Below are 23,194 nucleotides of genomic sequence, written 5' to 3'. Positions count from 1 at the left end.
ACTGTTCTATCATTTTTCTCTCCCCCTTTCTCCATCACTTTCTGTCTCTTTCTCTCTCAACACTCTAAATTTCAATTAAACTGGTAACACAACACCATTTCATTTCCGTCTCCAATTCAGAAACCACTTCTTGGTCTTGGTCCTTCTCTGTCATTCTTTCTGTTTCCCATCTCTGCCCCCATTTCTTAGCCCCACCCCCCCTCCCCCACCCCCTCTTCTGCCTGGGCACCGTTCCCAACGCTCAGACGGAGCCACAGCCAAAATGGAGGAAAAGCACAATCAGACACCAGTCCCCATGCAGTGTGCACACAACATGTTTGGTGTTTCTTTCTTGAGAAATGTATCACTGCATTCCCAAACCATTGATTGTCTTTCTTCTTCTTCTTATCCTGCTGATACATTGTAGCAGGTGCTCTAACACCGGTCTGCATCAAACAAAATCGGCTCTGAATCTTATACAACAAATATGGCAGGCTGCGTTTCAGATTAATTTTTAAGACTAACACTCACAATAAGATTATTTCATTTGTTTAAAAAAAAAAACATGGCATCCTCTGTTAGGATACTTCATTTTTGTGCCTTACAGCCTGACAGAGAATCAGTGAAGCTTTACAAAAATCTGATACACAATACATAGGGAATAACAACTGTTATACAATGTATTAGTATTTCAAGAAAAACAAATGGAAATGTTTAGGGGGATAATACAATTTTAAAGTGTAGCGTTTAGTATTTACAAATGAACTGTGGGTATGAGAAGATAACCAGAGGCTCAGCCGACTGTCTGTTCTCTATTGTTGTTTTGGGAAATTAGTCTAATGCAGAAAGCACTAAGTAGCAGTAGTTTATGAGCTGCACAGGACTGTTAACATGCTCATCTCACACACACACACACACACACACACACACACACACACACACACACACACACACACACACACACACACACACACACACACACACACACACACACACACACACACACACACACACACACACACACACACACACACACACACACACACACACACACACACACACACACACACACACACACACACACACACACACACACACACACACACACACACACACACACACACACACACACACACACACACACACACACACACACACACACACACACACACAGAGTAGCAGAAATTTATGAGCTGCATACACGGAACATAAAACCGCTGACCTTCAGCAGTGTGAGGGGCCGTATAGCACTGAGGACCTGTTTCTCTGTGGAGTAGGAAGTCACTACTACACAGAGATTCATGCCCACTTAACTACTGTCCCTGCACTTACCAAAACAGGTTACAGACAGGACGCAGTGATCCTCCATGTGTATTATTCTTCGCATGTTTGAGCAGGTCATGTGACAAAAACCAAGTTGTTCACAGCTATATTGTAGAATAAATATGCATGTTCGTTTTGCTGATTAGTGTAATAAAGCACAGAGAACCAGACAAAACATAAACAATAATACAATACCATAAAAAACATGTTGTCATCCCGACCAACTGGTTCTATGAAGGAATAATTCTGAAACTCAGGGTTGCATGCTCAGAAACTGATTTAAATTTTCATCTGTATCAGTGACTCATTGAAATGTATCTGTGTTTTAGATTGGGTCTATGCCTGCATGTGCAAGCCCACATGAATGGTTGTGCTGCATGCATGTCTATACCCACGCGCTGTGATTTAATTGGGCTAAAGCTGTGAAGTGAGGCAGTAAGTCATGCTAGAGGAGGAGCAGAGGGAAAAGGGGGAAGGAAAGGGTAATGAGGGGGAGGGGAGACAGAATGGGAAAGGGAAGGTGTAAAGAGATAGGAGGAGGAAGAGGAGAAAAGTAGGTATGTGGATGATTGAGGGAGCAGTGCAAAAAAGGGATATCAAGGGCAAGAAGTGCAGAAGCAGCAGAGGGGAAAAAGTTGACGGCGGGGAAGGTAGAAGAGGAATAACAACACTGCAGGGATAACATGGGGGTTGTGTGTGTGTGTGAGTGGGGGGCGGGTAGCGTGTATATGAGTCATTCGTCCTGGTTCCCCTGGGGTGGGGGGGGGGGTGTATTCTAACTGAGCCCCTGGCTTCTCCTCCCCGCCACTGGACTAGGCCCCAGTCATTAAAGCCCTGGCTGCAGGCCAGCTCTTTTTTACACAGGCAAGGGCCTTTTACGGCGTGTCTGTAGAAAATAAATCACACTGTGTGAATAATATATCTCTGGCAAAGACATTGGTAGGAGGGGAGGGAAGGAGGAAAGGAAGGAGAGATTGGTGAATTATAGTTGTCTCCATCCATGCATTACGTTCTCTCTATCCCCAGCCAGATGTGCTCAAAGACAGCAGAAAACAGAATGTACTAAAATACACCTCAGTCTGCTTAAGAGAATGTGGGGCTCCCCTGCCTCTTTGTGTCCTTTAAGTACAGAATGCTGTACAAAGCACATTTATAAATAGGAATCACCTTGATGAGCATGCTGCAGCCTACATTTAAAAAGGTGAAAACCCTGGAAAGTTACACTAAATGTGTAATTAAGATGCACATCAGTAAAAAACCAAGCTTGTTATCTCTAGGGAAAACAATAATATAGTGGACACTGAACTTAGTTTTGGCTCCAAATGTAGTGATGTTTACATTTTTACAGAAGAGTCTTGTAACATCCAGTTGTTGTTACACATTGAAGTACAAGTGCAGCATCTTGTGCTTCATTTTACGGCACGCTGTTCCCTCACAGCGGCCGATAAACACAAGAAATGTTCGTGCAAATTACACGAATCAATCTCTAAATCTGTGGCCAGACAGGTGACTTAACCAAAGCCACACTTCAAAACACTACCTATGTTAAGCTGTGAACTTTATGGGGCAGAAGACACTGTCAGTTGTAGATTTGTTTCCCTGAAATGTCCACTTTACAGTCTCAACATTTTTTAATATGATCTCCTATCTCTTGTGATTAGAGATTTAATGATGTTGATTTATGTTGTGAGCTACTGTTGATGTCACCTTAACACTTGTGACATGTGAAGACTATGTGAGGAAGCTACAGGTGGTCAAGCCTGAGTGAACTGGTTAGACATAGAAGATCAAGCACCATGCAGCTAATTGCGTTTTAGGCCAAACATTTAACCTCCAACACATCATCAAATATGACAACCATCTGACACTTACTGATGTCATGGTTTCTAAGATTGCATTGGGAAGTTAATACATGTCTATGGTCTTGTAATCGTGAACATGTAATCCTAGTTAAGTTAGTGGATCTTACCGGTGAGGGAGGGACTGGAGCACTTGTTAATTTGTCCTGACTCCTGCCTGGCAGTTTGGAATGACAGCAGGCCCTGATCTCCAAACACAGCTAGCCCCGGCTTTCTGCTCCTCCCATCACACAAGTCCTCGTGTGACCCCAAAATGAGATCAGAAGCTGCCTCTGATCGCTGCGATTGGCTGCTGTAGCTGCTCCTGAAGCTGTTAATTGGCTGTCGTATCTGACGGGAGTGGAATTGGCTGTCAGCGAGAGAGTGTTTGGAAAGCTGGTCTGACTCAAACATCCCTAAGCTGGACCCGAGGCCTGAGACTCTCCCGCTGCCCCTTTGCTTCTCCACATGCTTTGAGGTGCCCTGACTGACAAGGTCCCTCCTGTCACTCAGCATGCTGAGACGTGCATTCGTTTTAGCTCCACTGAAGAGCCCGCCCAGCTCCTGCCGGTCTCGCAGTGAAAGGAGGGGTTCGTCCTTGTGCTTATGTTTGTGCTTGTGCTTCCTCTTGTGGAGGCGAACCCCTGCAAGAGTTCCTGCATTGCCGCTTCCCAGAGACCCCAGGCCCTCTCTTACAGAGGGGCCCTGGAGGGGGGCACTGGCACTGCGGAGCTTGGCCCCAGGCTGGAGCTTTGGGTGTCCACTGGAGTGAAAAGCCTTGGGTGGGGGGACGGTTGGCCTCATGAAGGGAGATGGAGGTGCAGGGCCTAGTGAGTGATGGGGCAGGTAAAATGGGGGAGGAGGAGGAAAGTAGCCCAGACTCAGATGGGGTGCGTAAGGCATAGCATACGGTGCTGCATAGTAATTTCCTCCAGCCAGTGGATAACTGTATCCTTGAACGAAAGGCAGCTTGGATGTGATTGGCTCGTTGGCTTTGGCTGGACGGCCACGTCTCCTCTTAGCCTTCAGATCGGCACTCCTGCGGAGATATGAGCTGGAATCACACGAGTATGAGTCGTAGCTAACGGGGTAGTAATGATGGAAGTTGAGGCGGAAAATTGAGGGATAAGGTTGCTGGGGGTAGCAGGTGAATCTTCTGTGAGACACTCGTAGCTGCTGGAGCTTTAACACCACCTACAAGAAGGGTGAAAAAGAATATAAAATTAGGAAAAGACACCTCATACTATTCATATTTTACAGTTTGGTAACAACAATTACACAAAGAATTTATCACAGTTTTTCTAACCTCCTCCAGCTCAGAGAGAAAGTGAAGATGATCCCGACTTTGCAGGCACTTCCTCTTCCTCCGATGGTGTTTTTGCTTCTTTTCCTGCTGTGACAGGAAGTTGTCAACAGTAGTTACTTGGCGATTGCAGCGCGTTCTACTGTTCCTGTTGGATGCTTCTAAGGCTGCTGCCTCAGCAGCCTCATACCCACACAGGTCAAACGAGTACCTGTTTGAACACAACATATAATCATGTTAATGCCACCAGAAAAATACTTTGTGCGAGTTAAAATATAAAACTAAATAAAGGCTCTATAAAGGTATTGCACCTGCGTCGGGAGGCGGGGCCCTTCTCAGTTTGGTCTGAGGTGCTGTTGTTGTCCGTTCCAATCCCACTGTCACTGGGAATAGTCTCCTCGCTGTGGGACTCACTGATTGGGGACAGGGTCGCTTCCTTCACCGAAGCCCCCTCTGACAGGTGGGAGGGTGAGTTAGCCAGAAGGCGTGGAGGAGAAAGTTTCCAACCTCCAGAGATGAATCCCCTGCCAGGTGGCTTGGAGGACAAGGCTGAGATAGGCTGCAAACTTGGCATAGTGGCATCAGGGTGGCTGGCTCTGATGGATGTGGAGCTGGGAGATGAGGTGGAGGAAGGCACTGCAGGGCTCTCATAGAGACTAGAAGTGGAGACAGACATCAGGGGCTTGTCCCTAGTGGTTTTTAGAGGGTTGGAGCCTTGAGTTTCTGCTCTGGGTTTACGCCCCCTCTTCTTTCCGATGTAGATTGTTCCTCTCTTACTCACGTTTATCTGCTTTCCCAGCCGAGCCTCGATGGTGGATGCCATGGCTGTCATGGCTGAGGAAACAGGTGCAGAGGATGACTTCAGAGCTAGAGTGCCATTCTGATTGGAGCCTGAAAGGATCTGGTTCAGGATGCTCTGCATTTTACCCAGCTTCATCTTATTCACCGGCCTGGAAAAGCCCCTGCCGCGCTTCAGATTCAGACTGGTAGAGTTGATGCTGGTGGTGGTGGAGGACAGTTGCATTAATGTGTTGAGTGTGTGTGTCTTCCTACTAGGGATTAGCCCTGCAGACACTTCCTGTGCCAGCGGGCTAGGAGGAGAAGTGGAGGTTCCTTCGTGTATGGTCTCCACTGTTAGGAGTGGCTGTTTCTTGGGGCGTCCTCGTTTCCTCTTGATGGGTGTGTGGACCGTCAGGCTGTCAGTGTTGGTATAGAGGGGGCTGGATGGGGTGATGGGGAATGCTGAGGGTGGGTCAGCTAAGGTGGAGGGGCTAGTCCTGATGTCTCTTTGGGGTGATGAGAGACAGGCATGGCTTTTGGCTTTCAGGTAGGACCACCTGTCCTTGGCCTTGGTTTGTCTGGAGCTGGCTGTGGAGCTGGGGCTGTTGCTGGGGCTCGGACTCAGGGCAGCCCTGGGCCTATGACTTGGGCTGGGACTTGGGCAAATATTGAGCCTGGGTTTAGGACTTGGGGTTGGGCTGATGCTACTCCTTGGGCTGGGGCTTGGGTTTGGGCTCGGGAGTCTGGGGTTCATGTTAAGAATGGGTTTATTGATGTGACTGTGAGAAAGCTCTCTGTGTTTAAGGGCGTCTGTGCTGAGCTTAGGACGTCCAACAGGGTTCTTTTTCATCCTGCTTGACTCTGGGTCAATCAGACTTGTAACCACTTCTCCTCTTTCTGACCTGTCGAGCCTTTCTCCCTTTTCTCTTTTATCACATTTATCCCCCTTTTCTGTCCTTTCTCGACTCACATCCGACTGATTTGGGAGTCGAGAATCATTTCTGTGAGCCTCTATCTTGTGTGCTACTTTGGGTTCCGGGGGTCCAGGCTGGTGCTTCTCTGCACTCGCCTGCCGTTGCTGCGACTGCTCCTCTACAGAAAAGGACTTGTCAAAAGAAGGCCTCCTCCGCCTCTTCCTTCCTTTCCCTTCCTCTGTCAGCATGAGCATCCCTCTGTCGTCTTCATCTCCCTTCCTCCCAGAATTTGCTCGATCTCTGTCCTCTTTTCTCTTTTCCTCTCTTTCTTCATGGAAGCACTCAGCTGTCTCTTCCTGCCTGTACTTGTGTCTCTCCTCTGCATTAGTTGGGCTCTCCGATCCTTTCTCTGGCTGTCCTCCCCAAGGTGTTTCAGCACTGAGGGGATTACTGAGCATCCTCTGGGAGTCCTTCCTGCCGTACTTCCTCTTGATGTTCCCAAAGAGCTGCTCACTGACCTCCTGTAAACCCCTCCCCCTGGAGACAGGTAAACAGAGAAAAAATAACAACATGTGAAATCAATGGAGAGTGAGGAGGAATGTTAGGTATTCTGTGGATACTATACAATCTCCAGCAGTTCATACATAGACTATTGCTGTGTGTCACCACACATAAATGTATGTACCCTGAGAATTAAAAAAAACTTGAGCTCTCAATTAAATATACATTTTAAAGACTTCATTATTAAAAAATATATAAAAATAAAATGTATTTTTAAGGTTTCCCTTTCCCCATTTTTATTAATTCAGCAACATGAAAACTATTGAAAACTATTTTATTGTTGCAGAAAATATCCCTCTAAACATCTTATTTTCACATTCCGAGGGGAAAGTGTGCAGTTCAATTTGATGGTATGAAGGCTCTCTGGGTTTAAGGGTGTCTGTGCTCATAAACACAGAAGATATGTTGTAAGCTTCAAATACATCTTGTGTAGATGAGCAAGCTGTGTGCCTGGCGTATACTTGTGTCTTTGATGATACGATCACCCATTAAACCAAACCATACCTGCTGAGAGAGGTCAGGTTGAGAATACTGGCATCTGTAACCACTGGCAGCTGCAGGTCTGGAGTCAGAGATCTCTGAGGTGAGGGGCTCCGCGTAGCTGATCGTGGGAAAGGTTGGGTCAGCTCTCGGGATGTCTGTGAATCTGGAGGATTGGTCGGGGACGCAGAAGGTGCTGTAGACGTGATCCAGTCTGAATTGATTTGTTGTTGTTGGAATTGTGGCGCGTGGGTGTGCTGTGTTTGCTGTGTGTGTGAGAGTGTGTGTGCAGGAAGGAGGGAGCTGCGGAGCTGGTGTTTGGGCGGAGTGTGATCTCCCAGTAGTTGCAGCAGGCCTCCCTCTCTCTGCTCAGCCATTCTGAACTGGCGCTCATACGTCTGTAGATGACAGAAAAAAAGAAAACAAAGTCTGGTTACCTCAAACTATGAACACAAGACTGCTTCACACTACTGCTGTGAATGACAAATGATATGATAATGACTGCTCTATTTCCTGTCTTAATAACAGTATATTTTCACAGAGATAACACATACCGGTAAGTAGCACAGCATCCAACTCTACACACACTTTATTTTTGTCGGCACATGTCAAATCTGTGAATTGCTGTGCTCTGATATTGCATTCTTGTCTTTTCACAGCAGGACTGAGACTTTAAATACATCTTGTCTGCATGAGCAAACTGTGGGCCACAAACAAAAGGCTTGTTTACAGAGCAATTAAATTCCTGTGGCAAGGATGTTGCATGCTGGGAGAGCTGGGGGGGGATGTAGTTTGGATGTCTGACTGCACACAATATTAAACACAGTAGTTTAGCTCTTCCATGTCCCTGGCTGCCCTAGATCAAATATTATTACTGTATATCACCTTATTCTGTTGGAAACACTGTTACACTGTTCAAACTGTTTACCCCGGTACTGATTATTGACTGTATGTTCTCAACTGTGGCATCTTTTTTCTACAAATTTAAAGGGCCACAAATCGGAAGTCAAATGTTTTCTCAGTACCCGGTTACATTTGTCCATGTTAAACTGAAATGTGAAACAACTAGTATTCTGTAAAAGACAACATAACCCTGTTAAATGTTTCAGGGCTGCATAATCAGTGTACTGATGTAAGATGAGAAATAGAGCAGCGGATGGCTTTTGTGGTTTAGCCTGTTATTAACAGACTCAGTATGACGCAACAAGACACTGTTCTGCTGCGCTGCAGGGAGATGTAACCTAACCACAGGCCTGCCTCTCAGCGCACACACAGAGACACACACACACACGGGCACACACACGGGCACACACAGGCACACACACGGGCACACACACGGGCACACACACGGGCACACACAGTGGATGTACACATTTCAAAGGCTTATGAATTCCTGCTTTCACAGATAGTAGAACAGAATACTAATGTATGAACATTTAATCATCCAATTTCATTCAAGATGGATGAGCAGTGAGCACACACATTCTTACACACACACACACACACACAAACACAATAATGAAATATCTAATGTACATAGATCGTATCTTCTCTTATCACAGTGGACGTATGAAAAAGAACAAGCATCTTTTCTATCTTTTACTCAGTAAATGTCGAGTCAAGCTTTCATTTTATCAGCCACTTTTCATCTTCCTCCTCCCCTCTCCATTTCTATCAAACCTTTCATCCCTTTTTCTCTGTGCTGCCCCATCATTAGTCAGACATTTACACTCATTTTGTACTTTCACACCGGCTGCAGAAGCCAATAGTCGTCCAGATGCAAGCTGCACACTCACAAAGACCAAGACACACATGAACGCTCAGTTACGCAACACTCAATCAGCTCATGCAAGCAATCACTTAACATTGATAATAAAACAAAGACGCATATGCATGTGCACACTCAGTTATATCCTCAACACACGACACTACAGTATCCTTTAAGCGCTGAGATGAATATTAGGGTGTATGTAAATGGGAATGTTTGAGTGTGCATGGTGACACTGGAGAAGGGACCCTGTGAGTCCACAGAGGGATAAGATGACCGACATCTGATACACACATGCTTTCAAATTTAACCTGTCCAAGAGTATCTGTTGTTTCAGGTTCAAGAAGGGCAGAAGAAGCGAGAGACGATGAGAACGAGATGGTTAGACAGACACACACACACACAAACATCAAATGTATCGTCCCCTCCAACCACACTATCACCACAGGGAGATAATAAAGAGAGGGGGCATGTACACCTTTCCTAGAAGAGATAGAAGAGCAAAAGAGATGAAGAAAAACAACTGGAATAGGGAGCTCACCCCCCTTTCTGGTTGTGGTTTGGCTCAAGATCAGCTTTTTGTTCATAGTTTCCGCCCCTCTACCACATCCCTCTCCTCACATCTCCCCTCCTCTCTACCTCTGACACCCCATGAAGCTGTTCAAGAGAAAACACTCACTGTCAGATAAGGACACAAGAAAATATAAATAGATGGAGGTGTTCCCGTGGCTGTTGTAGCCAACACAGTATGAGAAGAACTTCTTTTTCTCCTTGCTTTTTGCAGACAGTGTATACAGTACCTCCTCGGTCATTAATATATGACACTTTTTATTTTTCATATGATAAGCGTTTTGATGTATATTCTGCTCTTTTATCTATTGCATGATTTGCATTGGTCTTTTATTCCTGTAATGGGGTCCTGATGTCCTTAATGTATATTAAAAAGTCTGTAGATTTCTGCATCAATCCCAGAAACTAGAGATTGCTGCGCTGTGTAAAAAGATTCTGAAATCTCAAAGATAAATATACTGGATAACAAAATAACAGGCCCTCTGTCTGCATTTCAAAGGAAATTACAAACCTATCATTTAATCTGGCTATACATTTGGAGTAATGTCATAGCCTCAATACATTTTTCTTGCCACCTCAATTAATTGTTGGGTTGTCAACAGCTTTACCCCGGGTGTTTATGTGTGTTATTTAACCTTTGAACAGTTTTTGTGTTCACTATTTAGTGTTGCAAAATTGTATCTACTGATGTTGATTATTGTCTAAGTTGTGCCCAATACGAAGCACTTAGAGACGCCTGCTTGGAGGAAAGCTTTAGAAATGAAGATACATTTAGTACAGCGAGAATAAGGACTGTACTCTCCCTGTGCAGCTGCTGGTCTGCAGCAGGGGGCAGCGCTCAGGAAATCAGCACTATCATGGACTCTGACCCTCTGGAGCAACCCACCAGCATAAGAGTTGTAAGCCTTAGGCCTTTTCCACACCGTCTGTCTTTCTCCAAGCGACCTCTGATCACATTCAGATAAGGAGAGAGGCCAACACAAACCAGACCGGCAGCATGTTTAGTCCTTAGCCCGTTTGATGCACTCTCCCTCTCCCTCGAGACGTTCAGGGCTGTGTTTAAGGGTTAAGGGTCATGCTCCCCGGCTAGGTCAACAACTATTTCTAGGATGTCGTCCTCTGGGTGAGCACTGTATCAACATGGATCGGTCTCAGTCAGTGACAGAAAGGCTCTCTGACACCTGAACTCAGGCAGATATGGAGCTGCACATTCCTTTCAGCTGGTGATGTAACCAGTTCAGAGCGCGGCAGAGGAGGTCATAGATAATATGTGACTAAGTGCTGCGATCACCCAACTGAAAGACACTTTGCAAATGAGTCAGCATATATTTACTCACAAATACATGTGAGTGTGTGTCTAAATGTTACATGCACACTGAACGATCAGATTTTTTTCCCCCTCCTCACTCCTCCAGTTTGATGCGAGGGAAGGTATGTGACGGCCCCTCCTGTCCTTTTCCTCTCCTGCAGCCTCTCGTTTTCCACTGTTGAATAAACTTAAACTCACACAGACACACACACACACACACACTGAGCACCCTGGCTGCACCATTACACTGGGAAAAGAACACCCTAAACAGGCACGCCCAAATCTCACAACCCCAGCATAACACAAACACACATGTACAGAACTAAACATAAACACAAACTCCATGCACGCAAACACCGACACACACAAACACGCTGCCCTTCAAATAGTTCTTCGCAGTCTTTTAGTTGGCTTCATGCCCGGTGGTTAGAGTGTTTCATTTTTCCCTGTGTATGGAACTGGGCAGCTGTCCAGACAGACACACAAAGAGAACGAGAGAGAGACAGAGGGAGAGAGAGAGAGAGAGAGAGAGAGGGGGAGAAATGGGGAGGGAAGGGGTTAGTGAAAGAATGAGAGAGGCAGAGAGGGACCAAAGAGGACCAGCAGAAAAACAAGAAGAGAGGTGCCTGGACCCGTTAAAAAAAGTAGTTTCATCCAAATCTCTATGATTGATATCATCCTCGCTTTTTTCCCCCCCTCTTTCTCTCTCTTCTCACATTCTCTCTCTCTCTCTCCTTGGCTTTGACACCATGCCGTCTCTCAGTGCCCCTGTGGCCTTGTGCACTGCCCCCCCCCCCCCCCCCCAACATCTCATCCCTCCTTTTCTTCTTTTCTGGAGCTGACCATTCTCCCCGTGTGGGAACTACCATCCTTTCCACCCCCCACCCCCACTAGCTCCATTCAGAGCGCTGCTTTGCTGTGATCTGTGTTTCTGACAGCTCTACACACACACACACACACACACACACACACACACACACACACACACACACACACACACACACACACACACACACACACACACACACACACACACACACACACACACACACACACACACACACACACACACACACACACACACACACACACACACACACACACACACACACACACACACACACACACACACAGCTCCTCTGCAAACAAACACCATGAATACTAACACAGCTTTGTGTCCACAGCACTTAAAACAGGGAAGGAGAGGGAGGAGGTAGGGGTGCAGAAAAAAGGAGGGAAAAGCGACAGAGGAGAAAAGAGGTACTGTGTTGATCTTGTGGCCACTCTCACAGACTACCCCCCTCCTCCCCTGACCCCCCCCCCCCCCCCCCCCCCCCCCCCCCTCCCCTCCCCTCCCTCTTCCCTGTTTCTCGTTCTCTCGTTCTTCCCACCAGTTCTCCCGGGAATAAAGACTTCCATTCATGCGCCTGAGGAGACCCACAGCAGGGGAGAGAAAAGACGGAGGAGAAGGGGTGAGTAAAAAGGAGGAGGAGGGGCGGGGGGGATGTCAAGGTGGGACAGTTTGTGGATCATTAGGATAAGAGCAGCTACTTTAAATATTTGTGTCACTTTCTCTAAGATCACTCAGTGTGTGCTAATATAGCCAAAGTTGTACTCCTCAGATCTGGAATCATCTTCTGGGAAAGTTGGGTGAGTAAAGTTTTGAAAATTGGGCTCCACTCAAAACATCTGCAATAATAATAATGCTGCAATTCCAAAGTTATGTTCAGTCTAAAGCCACAATTTCGCAAACAAAAGGCTTGATTATTAAGGGAAAAAAAGTATTACCTACATTCTGTTATGTACCCTCCCTGCTGGGCAGTATCAAGCATTTGATCTACAATACAGCACATTGGTCCTTTAAGTAACAGATTTAAAGCACAACAGTAGGTGTCAAGTAAAAATGTTCCATCCTTCAACCACAGCAGTAAACCTACAGACTGAAGTGCTCCTAAAGATAGGAGCGAAACACCCAAGAGTCTCCTTGTCACAGCCTCTTCAGACACGCTCACACGTAGATGACTCAATCTGAACAAAAAGCCTGTGATTGGCTGAACCCAAGCATGTTATTACGCTGCAGTTGGAGGTTTTCACCCCCCCAGTAATGACAGACACATTTACATGCTACACAATCTAATCCCTGCTATTAGCATTAATGGTGCATGTGCAGGCATATGTGTGAATGGCACAAAGAACCACATTAAGAGAGTTTTTTCAAAGTGATTATTACAGCGATTATGTACCAATTGTTCCCTTTATGGACATGGCCAAACCCCCAGTGACAGCTTTATGCATTTGAGTCAGCACAAAGAAAATGTACACAAGCATGGAGACTGGCCACACACACACACAAACATTAAACACACACATACAACTTTCTTATGAAGGCTGGAGAGCTTCATAAATACACACAACTCTATCAAATCAATGCATTAATTGCGGAATTTGAATTGCACGCCCATTCATACATGTGCACAGCATACAGCACACACCAAATGACTATGCTTTTGTACACTGTGCACCATATGAGCCAATGGCACCTCTTCCAACAGGAAACAATTAACAGCCAATGAGCTGCTTTAATTCCTGAGGGATGACTTCCTGTGTGAATTCAACACAGAAACTCTGCTGAGATGAAATACTTCCTCAGTGGTAAACGAGGGGGTGAAACAGTAAGCCACACTCGCTGATTAGCTATTCAAAAATAATGTAATCAAATGCATTATTTCTACCTCCTGAGGGTAATAAACATCAAGAAAATATATGTATGTGTCTGTACAATGTTGAGATTAGATCTCAAAGTAATGACATCTCCGTTACCATACAATACTCTATTACACTTGAAGTAAAAGGTGACAATTAATTTTCTCACTTAGAAAAGTAAAGAAAATGCATTGATCTGATGAAGGCAATAGTTTAGTCGATTCTCATACAATTGGGATGTGCTAACTGTTGTTTCTTTGAAAGGGGACTTGATCTGAGCCGTTTTCTGCCACAAATCAATATTGTACACTAGTTTTCTGTGTTTCGCTTTGAGTCTGGTTTTTACTCAAGGTTTCTACCTGTTAGAAGGTTTTTCCTTTGCTAAATGTTGCTATAGTGCTCATGATGGAGTCATGTTTGGTCTTTGTAAATGATATAACAAAGAGTAAAGTCTTTTACTTGCTCTTTTATAAAGTGTCTTAATATAACATTTGTTGAATTGGCGCTATACAAATAAGATAGACTGATTGATTGATTGTATTTAAACCGACATGGATTTTAATATAGCAAAAATAAATGTTGTGGCAGAATGTCAGGGGCTGGGTGGCCATCGAGAGGTTTCAAGAGGACTCCTGAAGAGGTCATACAGTTTGAATTTTTATGTTTCTGATGTCAGTATAGTTGCTGTATGGATCGTCCTCAGACAGCAGTTGTGCGTGCCAGTCTGGCCAGAATCTCAGACACTGCCTGTAAGTCTGGACCAAATACTTGAGGGGGGATATGTGCAACCCCTCCCAATTTGGACTGATCCTAACTTGTTGTTGACATCTGATTGGGTCACGCAGGCTCATCAATCAATCAATCATCAATCTTTATTTGCATAGTGCCAATTCATAACAAATGTTATCTCAAGACACTTTACAAAAGAGCAGGTAAAAGACTTTTCTCTTTGTTATTTTATTTACAAAGACCAGACATTAATCCATCATGAGCATGTGAAGTGAAAGTTACAGTGGTAAAGAAAAACATATTTTTAAGAGGCAGAAACCTCGAGCAGAAACAGACTCATGATGAACACTCATCTGCCGAAACTGCGCCGGGTTTGAAAAATGGGATAGAGGAAAATGCAGGGAGAAGGATAGGGACAAACAGAGCAGCAGCAACAATGAATAAGATAGATTTATAGCTACAATGTCAGTAATAATGATAAGAGTATGGTATTAGAAGTAGTATGTTCATTATAGAGGTTGAAGTTGAGCAGCTCTTAGATTCACTTCAATATTTATAATCCTGTCATTAAGTCGTCATATATCATCATGACCAAAAACGAATGTATTTGCAGGCGTTTGAAGGTTTGAAACGACAATGGAGAAAAGAAAGGAGATGCATAAAAAGCGCACAGTGCACAAGATGCGGCTAAATGTGCAAATGTGGCCGATATATTCCCGCTGTGGAGGGTCCAAGGTTTCTATGGCCACGAGACAGTCTGCTGCTGCTGCTGAGGCTGGACAGAGCAGCAGGGACACAACAGGTGGGCAGATTGTGTCCCGGCACCAGACGCCACAGATTAACTTTGAATTGTTCAATATGTACATGGAAAAAATACAAATGCTTAGTGACATGCTTATTAACTGTATACTTAAGAAATCAGTCCAAATGAATTCATTATGACACGCCTACGTCGCAGCAAATGAAGACTGAGACAGGGAAACTATTTACATGAATGATACAATATGATGATGAATTACTTACAAACCTACATGAACACAGTTTGTTGCATTAAGATAAGGTAGGTTCAGGAGGACTAGCTATTAGGCGTAGTTAGTGCCGAGCTAGTGAAGGGTTTCATGTCAGTAAAACAAATATTTCCATGTGATTTAAATACTTTATAACACTTGTGTCGAAAGGATCCTCTTCTGACGACTGAACATGATCGAACAAAAGGCAATACTGAATTATTAAATAACCAGTATCTTCAGCACTTTTTTAGTTTAACCGACTCTGACTCAATGAATGCACACCTAATCATTTAATCACATGTATGTTGGCGTGCCAGACGAACATGTCAGCACCATGACAACAGTAACATTCCAGGTCACATTTGTTTACCAAATCTTTGGAGACTCATAATGGGTACAGCAACACTCTAGGGTCACAGAGGTATAACAGTAAAGCTGTCTACAGCAACGCTGGAGAGAAAGTTTCTTTCCAAGCAAGTGACAGCCAATGACTGTCTTTAAACAGTCTGCACTTTGAGTTTAAAGCTTTAAGAGTAGCACTTTCATTGTTTTGTATACATATTTCTGCAAATAACCTCAGTCCTCAGATGATCTCTGGCTCACAAGAGGCAGAGAGTCAGAGAGCCGCTGTAATGACATTCTCAGTGACAGGGAGAATGGGCAAAGTGAGACACAATAGTCTTAACCAATCAGACGGCCCCCTCCCTTCAGCTCCCCTTGCACCAACAATAAAGCCTTTGTATGTGGCTGCACTCCACTTGCATGTTTACACACGCACACTCATACACACACACACGCACACACACACACACACACACGCAAACACACAAACAGAGCAAAGGAGAGCATCCTACACTTTCAGAGAGCATTGTTTATTTACATGCATCAATGCATGTAAATATAGAAGTGTGGGTATTTTAGCTCTCTCTCTCTGTGAATATGAGTGTGTGTGCGCATGTTTCCTCTTGAGCCTGGCCACATGACTGCAGCTGCCTCCTTGCTCCCTCGCCTCAACCAGCTCCCCTCCTTGTTGTAGGTGAGAGGTCACACGGAGTGGCATTCCTCTTGGTCTGAGAGCAAGCGAGCAAGCACTACACTGAGCAGAGGGGGAGGCGCGAGAGAGAGAGAGAGAGAGAGAGAGAGAGAGAGAGGGACCTGGCAGAAAACACAAGCAGGGCAGGGCAGGTAGTAGATGAGGAGCGCAGGGCATGCAGACGTGTGCATGTGTGCCTGTGAACATACAACTGTGTTCATGTGGTGAGATGGGCCACTTAAAGGTAGAGTCAGCTGAAATGTTTGTTGCAACATTCAAATTGAGCGTCTCCTCCAAGGCTCATCCCAAACAGAAGAACACGCCCACTTCAGGATTTAGCATGTACGCTTACTGATTTGTATCTACACGGCACGCTACCTGAGAACTACATTTGTTGTAATAGAAAATCAGATCGTATAATAAGCTGGCACAAGCTAACACCAGCCTATCCAACAAAAGGCAGGCAAACGCCACGTCCGCAAACGAAAGCCAACCTAAGGTTCACCCTCGTTTTGGAACTAGCTATAAGCGCTCTCAGCTTTGTCCGTTTCACTTCACTATGATTACATTTTCTCATCTTTTCCGCTACATCCGAGCTCCATATTGTCCGGTTTGAATAGTGTCCAATCCTGGAATCGTATCCACTACCAAGCTCAAGTCATTGGCTGCGGGGGAACAAACACACCAGCTCCCTGCCCTGAAACGTGCCGAGTCACCCAAAAACAAAACAAAACATGAAATACCGAGAGAGAACAGAGTCTCTGCAGAAACAGTCTCCACCACACATGCAAGGAGGCCCATAAAGTGATGATTGAGCACTACTTCTGTCTCAGTCAATATCTCGTTTTTTAGGAAAGAGCTAGACTCTATCTTTAACTGGGGACCCTTGTGGCTCTTTCCTGCTTCCAAAACACAGCTGTTTGTTTAGTCTGAGCTGACCCAGGGGACAGACATGCAGACAGAAGGACATACAGAAACATTTATATCATTTATTCATGTCCGTATTCATACTTAAGAGAAGGAGAGTAAGCAAACAGCTCTACTATGGACGGATTAGTTTACAAAGCCTGCTACAAAGACATGAAAAGCATGTGGACTAGACACACACACACACACACACACACACACACACACACACACACACACACACACACACACACACACACACACACACACACACACACACACACACACACACACACACACACACACACACACACACACACACACACACACACACACACACACACACACACACACACACACACACACACACACACACACACTGATTTTTATTGTATGATAACATTTTCTTTGTTTAAAAGGGTTTTACAATGCACACTGTTGATTGGGCCTGTCAATATTTACAAAAAAATAAAATGTTAACATGGTTTTATATTTTTGCAGAAGCATCAATATCACCATTTTATTTGAAGATATAACAATTTTTCCAATACCAGTATCCTTATCTTTCTCCAATATTGATATCAAATGCAGGCAATGCAATCCCATTAAATTACCAATACACGCCTCAGCCAGTTTTACGGTGCTGAGGAGCTAGTACAATTCAACTGGTACAATAAAAAGCAACAACAACAAAAACAGTGTGGTTCTAGCAATGAGTGTTAATAAATCAAGCTACATGTTAGCATTAAGGTTGTCTTTATGTTATTGATCAAATTCAAGTACCAGAGTTGTTATCAGGTGGGAAAAATGGTATCTATCTACAACTCTAGAAATTATTAAAGCCTGGAAAAATATATTATTTAGAGACAACATATTTTCCCTTTTACCTCTAGCTCTTAGACACACACACACACACACACACACACACACACACACACACACACACACACACACACACACACACACACACACACACACACACACACACACACACACACACACACACACACACACACACACACACACACACACACACACACACACACACACACACACACACACACACACACACACACACACACACACACACACACACACACACACACACACACACACACACACACACACACACACACACACGTCTGGGGCAGCTGATGGGGCCATCAGATTTCACTGACAAATACACTTACGCTTCAAGTGATACACAGTGAAAGTCAATACTCTACGCTTCTAATCTACTATGACTCCTGTCGACCCTTTCTCTCCCCTCCCTGAACCCAGTATTTCCCACCATCCCTACTGGACCTCCTCTCAAAGCCACAAAATTCACTCCTCCTCTCTCACACACACACGCACGCACGCACGCACGACGACGACTAACCACAGAGGCATGATGGAGCCACAGTAACAAAGCGGCCACCAGGAGCACATGATACTTTGACTCAACATCATCTGTGACCACAGGGAACATCAAACATGACTGCCCTCCAGATAACGCTACAGTTATGAGTCACTCAACCTCTGTCAGTAAATCAATTCATGCCTGTACTTCCTACAGTCTAAACTGACGTGGCCATATGAGAACTGTGACAGATTTTCTCTAGAACTGAGAGAATGAGCACTGTTTTCTTTGTACTTCAGCTAATCCATTTTGTAGTATTCTATGACTTTTACTGGAGTGAACAATCAGCTGTGGGGCGTTCTTCAAATTGCACAAACATTTTCACGAGAAATCAGTTGTCATTTGCTGCTGGACATTAACTACTGGCCTGGACATCAAGAAGCCCTGTACTGCCACCATTGAGGAACAATGGCTGCCACCTGTAACTACTGCTTTGGAGCAGTGAAGAAGAACTGATTTCAGGTCATTCATTAGCCTACGTTACAAAACAAACTAAAATGCAGAACTATAGAAAACAGATACTTGTATACAAGGATAGCAGTATGCAGCTTTTATTTGTAAAAGGCACATTATAACATCGAATCAGAATAAGCTGTCACCTAAATTCAGGTGTTGAAAGCAGATTACATGTTATCAGAACATGATCTGTAGTCAATGTGAATGTCCTTCACGTTAGATTGAAGCAGCACCCTGATGAAGCCATGACCATTTCTTTAAAGTGCAAGTAGCTGCCTCGGGTCTACATTAAAATGTAACTTGAGCTAGACTGGCTATTATAGTCCGCCTGCATCTGCCTGAAGAGGGACAGCGACCCACTGGGACTGGACACAAAAGAGAATGAATGGGGCTTGACCTTTGGGACGGATTGAGAAGATGGTATGTGTGTGTCTGATTGAGAAATTAGCTACAGTTTCGACCAAATGGTCAACTCTTGCACGCACGCACACACACACGCACACACACAGATACAAACACTCACACACACACATAGACCAAATCCAGCCCTGAGGGTAAGAAAGCAAAGGCCAGACTCCAGTTGTCTAAACCCTGACCAACCCTTACAAACAAACTATTCAACACACACACAGACAGACACACAGACAGACACACACACACACACACACACACACACACACAGTGATGCTCACACAACTGTGGAGTTCAGCTATCACCTCCACTTCTGAATGTCCGGCAGGGTCAAAGTTCATCTCTTCTTCTGCCAGCCTCCAGCAGCAATCCTTTGTGTGTGTGTGTGTGTGTGTGTGTGTGTGTGTGTGTGTGTGTGTGTGTGTGTGTGTGTGTGTGTGTGTGTGTGTGTGTGTGTGTGTATACATGTACTCAATAGGAGTGACCTTGCAGAGTCATTTATTGTGGATAGACTGCATCACCAACACGACTGCAGAACTGATTAGGGACCAATTTTGTTTAGAGTTATGTAGAGCGTGTGTGCGTGTGTGTGTGTGTGTGTGTGTGTGTGTGTGTGTGTGGGGGTGTGTGTGTGTGTGCGTGTGAGTGCGTGTATGTCTGTGTGTTTGGTGTGTGCAATCCTTATAAGAAAGACAGGTGAACAGATTGTGTTTTGACTTTCTTCAGAAATAGATCAGAGGTTGGACGTGAGGAGATGTTTCTATGTGTGTTGAGCTTGTGTGTAAGCGTGGGCGTTGGTGTGTGTTTTGAGTGTGTAGGGGGTCAGACACAGATGGACAGCTGGTGTTTCAGTGGTGCTAAATCACTCACCCCTCCCCAGCATGCAAGCACACACACACACACACACACACACACACACATCCACGCACACACATAAACACATGTGCGCACACAAATGCACATGTCCCATCCCCCATCGGCCACAGGGAAACGCCCCTTAAAGCATTCCCAGCTCATACTCAAAGACTGTCACTAAGGATGTGTGTGCGCTCGCAACCACACACACACGGACCAAAATAAAAGCCTGGTTATTTTCACCACATTGGCAGATAAAAAACAAAAAATTCCAACATGGTCAGGTTGTTTAAGAGGTGATCATTTCTTGTCAAGACACATTCAATCAAAAATGTCTTATTATGAGGATGCATAATGCATCCCACTCAACCACACACACACACACACACACACACACACACACACACACACACACACACACACACACACACACACACACACACACTCCCATTTTATGAGCTCATCAAGTCCCCCAGGTCACCAACCGCCATCTCAGCCAGGGATAAAAAAGCTCACATCAAAAGGCTAACCATCTCACACACACGCATGTGCAGGCATAGCATGCGCACACACTTAGTGTGGCAACTGTGGCAGCATTAATTTCCTTGTGAATGCACTTGACTAACACATAATAATCCCAGACACTACTGGGAGACCACCAAGCAGCAACACACACACTCACACAGACACACACACACACAGCCAGGGGGACCACCAAGCAGAGGGGCTGTCAAGACAAGATAAGTGTGTGTTGAGCGTAAGGGTTTCTCATAGACAAACTAATACACACATGCACATACACACAACAACATCATCACACAGCCTGGCCTGGACTCCTGGAAAAGCTCTGGCTTATCTCTCCCCACAGATAGTGAAATGGATTAAGAGCCACATTTGGCACGTCCAGAGAACTGGACAGATAACCAGGAAAACACTCTCTAACTGCAATCACTGTTCAACATGATTTGTGTTTGTGTGTCTACGTATGTGTGTGTATGTGAGAAAGACAGTGGATGCATTTTAGCTGAAGTGTGCTCCTGCATGTGTAGGCATTGGACCAGTAAACGTTTGTCTACGCGTGTGTGTGCGCGCGCGTGTGTGGTTATGTGTGTCTGGAGGAGTGATGCAGTGGTTGACCCGGGACTCAATCCGCACACATTCATGTCGCAAATACACACAGCACGCGCAGACAAAGAGCTATGTGTGAGGGGACATTCAGCATGTGTGTGATGTCAGCTGGAGACAGAAGGGGACCCCTGCATATCCCGTTTAATGTGTGCGTGGGTCTGTCCCCTGACACATGGCGCCTGCTCATTGACCCTCCTGTTATAGATGCTATGATCATGACACAAAGGTGAAGGTTTTAATAGCTCCATGTGCTTAATATTTCCCTTTATTCTAAGAAATATCACCAATAAAACATTAAAACAATACACGGTAAGCGAATCCTTTCCTGGCATTAGCAGCAGCTCTAGACCTGGAAGTTGTACTCTCGAATAGACGAATCAGATTGTTGTTGACAAAGCGGATATCAGAAGTCCTGCCCCATCTTGATTCTGATAGGTTGGTGAGGTAGAAGTGACATTGATGAGTGCTGCGCTGCACCAAGGGTTGAAGTGTTGTAAACTTTGCAGAGGGCGTTTTTTGCTCTCTGGATGCTGAGCGCTGAAAACACTGAACTACATTGGTTTTGTGTTGAAACTGGGCACTGACAACGCAAAAAGCGTCGTCTGTCGACACAGGCCCTTATGTAACCCCTTGCAAGTCTTTATCTGGTTTGTACTGTTGTTGTTATTTTTTTCATTTTCCTGTATAGATAACTTATCACTTAACAAACGAAAGTTGGAAACGAAAAGAAAAGAGAATTTGTGATTTTTTTTATGCTTCTACAAAAGAAAGACATGTTAAAAAAAACATGATTTCCATATCTTGTCTTTGCTCCATGCTCCATGTTTGCCTACTTATCCATCTGCCTGTCTCTCCCCTTCTCTGTCTATTAGAGTCAAATCTCTGTCTTAATGGGCAACTATTGTATCCTGCCTCTCCCCTTCTTCTATTCATCACACATACATACACACGCACATACACACTCCCTCTGAGGGGGCCCCTTAACCAGGCTCTCCATATGCCTGACCCCCACCTCCTTTCTCCTCCTCTTTCCTCCACAACCCCCTTCTCCTTTCCCCCCGTCTCCTGCTCCCACTCTTGGCTTCTGCTCTGCTGCTGCTGCCCCACGCTGCCATCTGCCACGAGAAAACAGAGGCTGAAAGAGGGAGGAAGAGGAAGAAAAGAGTGGTGAAAAGAGGAAGACACGCGGGAAGAAAAGACTTAGGAGGAAAAGCGGAGAAAGAGGGACAGATAAAAGATACAGAGAAAAAGAGGGAGAGAGTAGATGTGGACACAATACAGCACAGAGGCTGTCCATCTGCTCCCCCTCTCGCCTCCCTCTCCCCTAATGACACACAGCCTCACACACACCACAAAGCGAGTATTTAACCTCAACACACACACACACACACACACACACACACACACACACACACACACACGAAAGGTAGACAGAGAGCACAGAGAGCAGCCTAGCCTCACTCTTTACCCGTTCTTCTCCACTGAGCTTGCCTGTATTACACCCTTGGGGTGGCAGGTGATGGGTGGAGGGAAAGGATGGGTGTGGGGGGAGAGAGTGGGGGAAGGGGTGTGTATGATTGAAAGACAGCATGTAGGGGATACAGGATTGAAACTGATCTGAATCAACACCAACACATCCTCCACCCCACCCCCACCTTTTCATCCCCAAATCTCAATAAGAGAGCAGCTTGCTTCCCTTGTCACTATGACAACCTCTGTCAATCACACTGTAAGGA

At 45.1% G+C, this 23,194-nt stretch overlaps 1 protein-coding gene across 1 annotated transcript in view; it reads right to left on the bottom strand.

The window, feature by feature from the left end:
• setbp1 (SET binding protein 1) overlaps positions 1-23,194 on the bottom strand; it is a 38,044-nt gene that overhangs the window by 5,567 nt on the left and 9,283 nt on the right. The window contains exons 3-6 of the mRNA XM_061038040.1: positions 7,203-7,576; positions 4,755-6,674; positions 4,447-4,654; positions 3,272-4,334 (exon numbers count right to left, since the gene is read on the bottom strand). Of these exons, the coding sequence (XP_060894023.1) occupies positions 3,272-4,334; positions 4,447-4,654; positions 4,755-6,674; positions 7,203-7,576 (3,565 nt within the window). The remainder of the gene's footprint in view (positions 1-3,271; positions 4,335-4,446; positions 4,655-4,754; positions 6,675-7,202; positions 7,577-23,194) is intronic.

The sequence above is a fragment of the Labrus mixtus genome, chromosome 5 (genome assembly GCF_963584025.1).
Source record: "Labrus mixtus chromosome 5, fLabMix1.1, whole genome shotgun sequence".
Taxonomy (NCBI): domain Eukaryota; kingdom Metazoa; phylum Chordata; class Actinopteri; order Labriformes; family Labridae; genus Labrus; species Labrus mixtus.
Note: the sequence above shows the minus strand (reverse complement) of the source record. Positions and strands in the feature narration are given on the sequence as shown.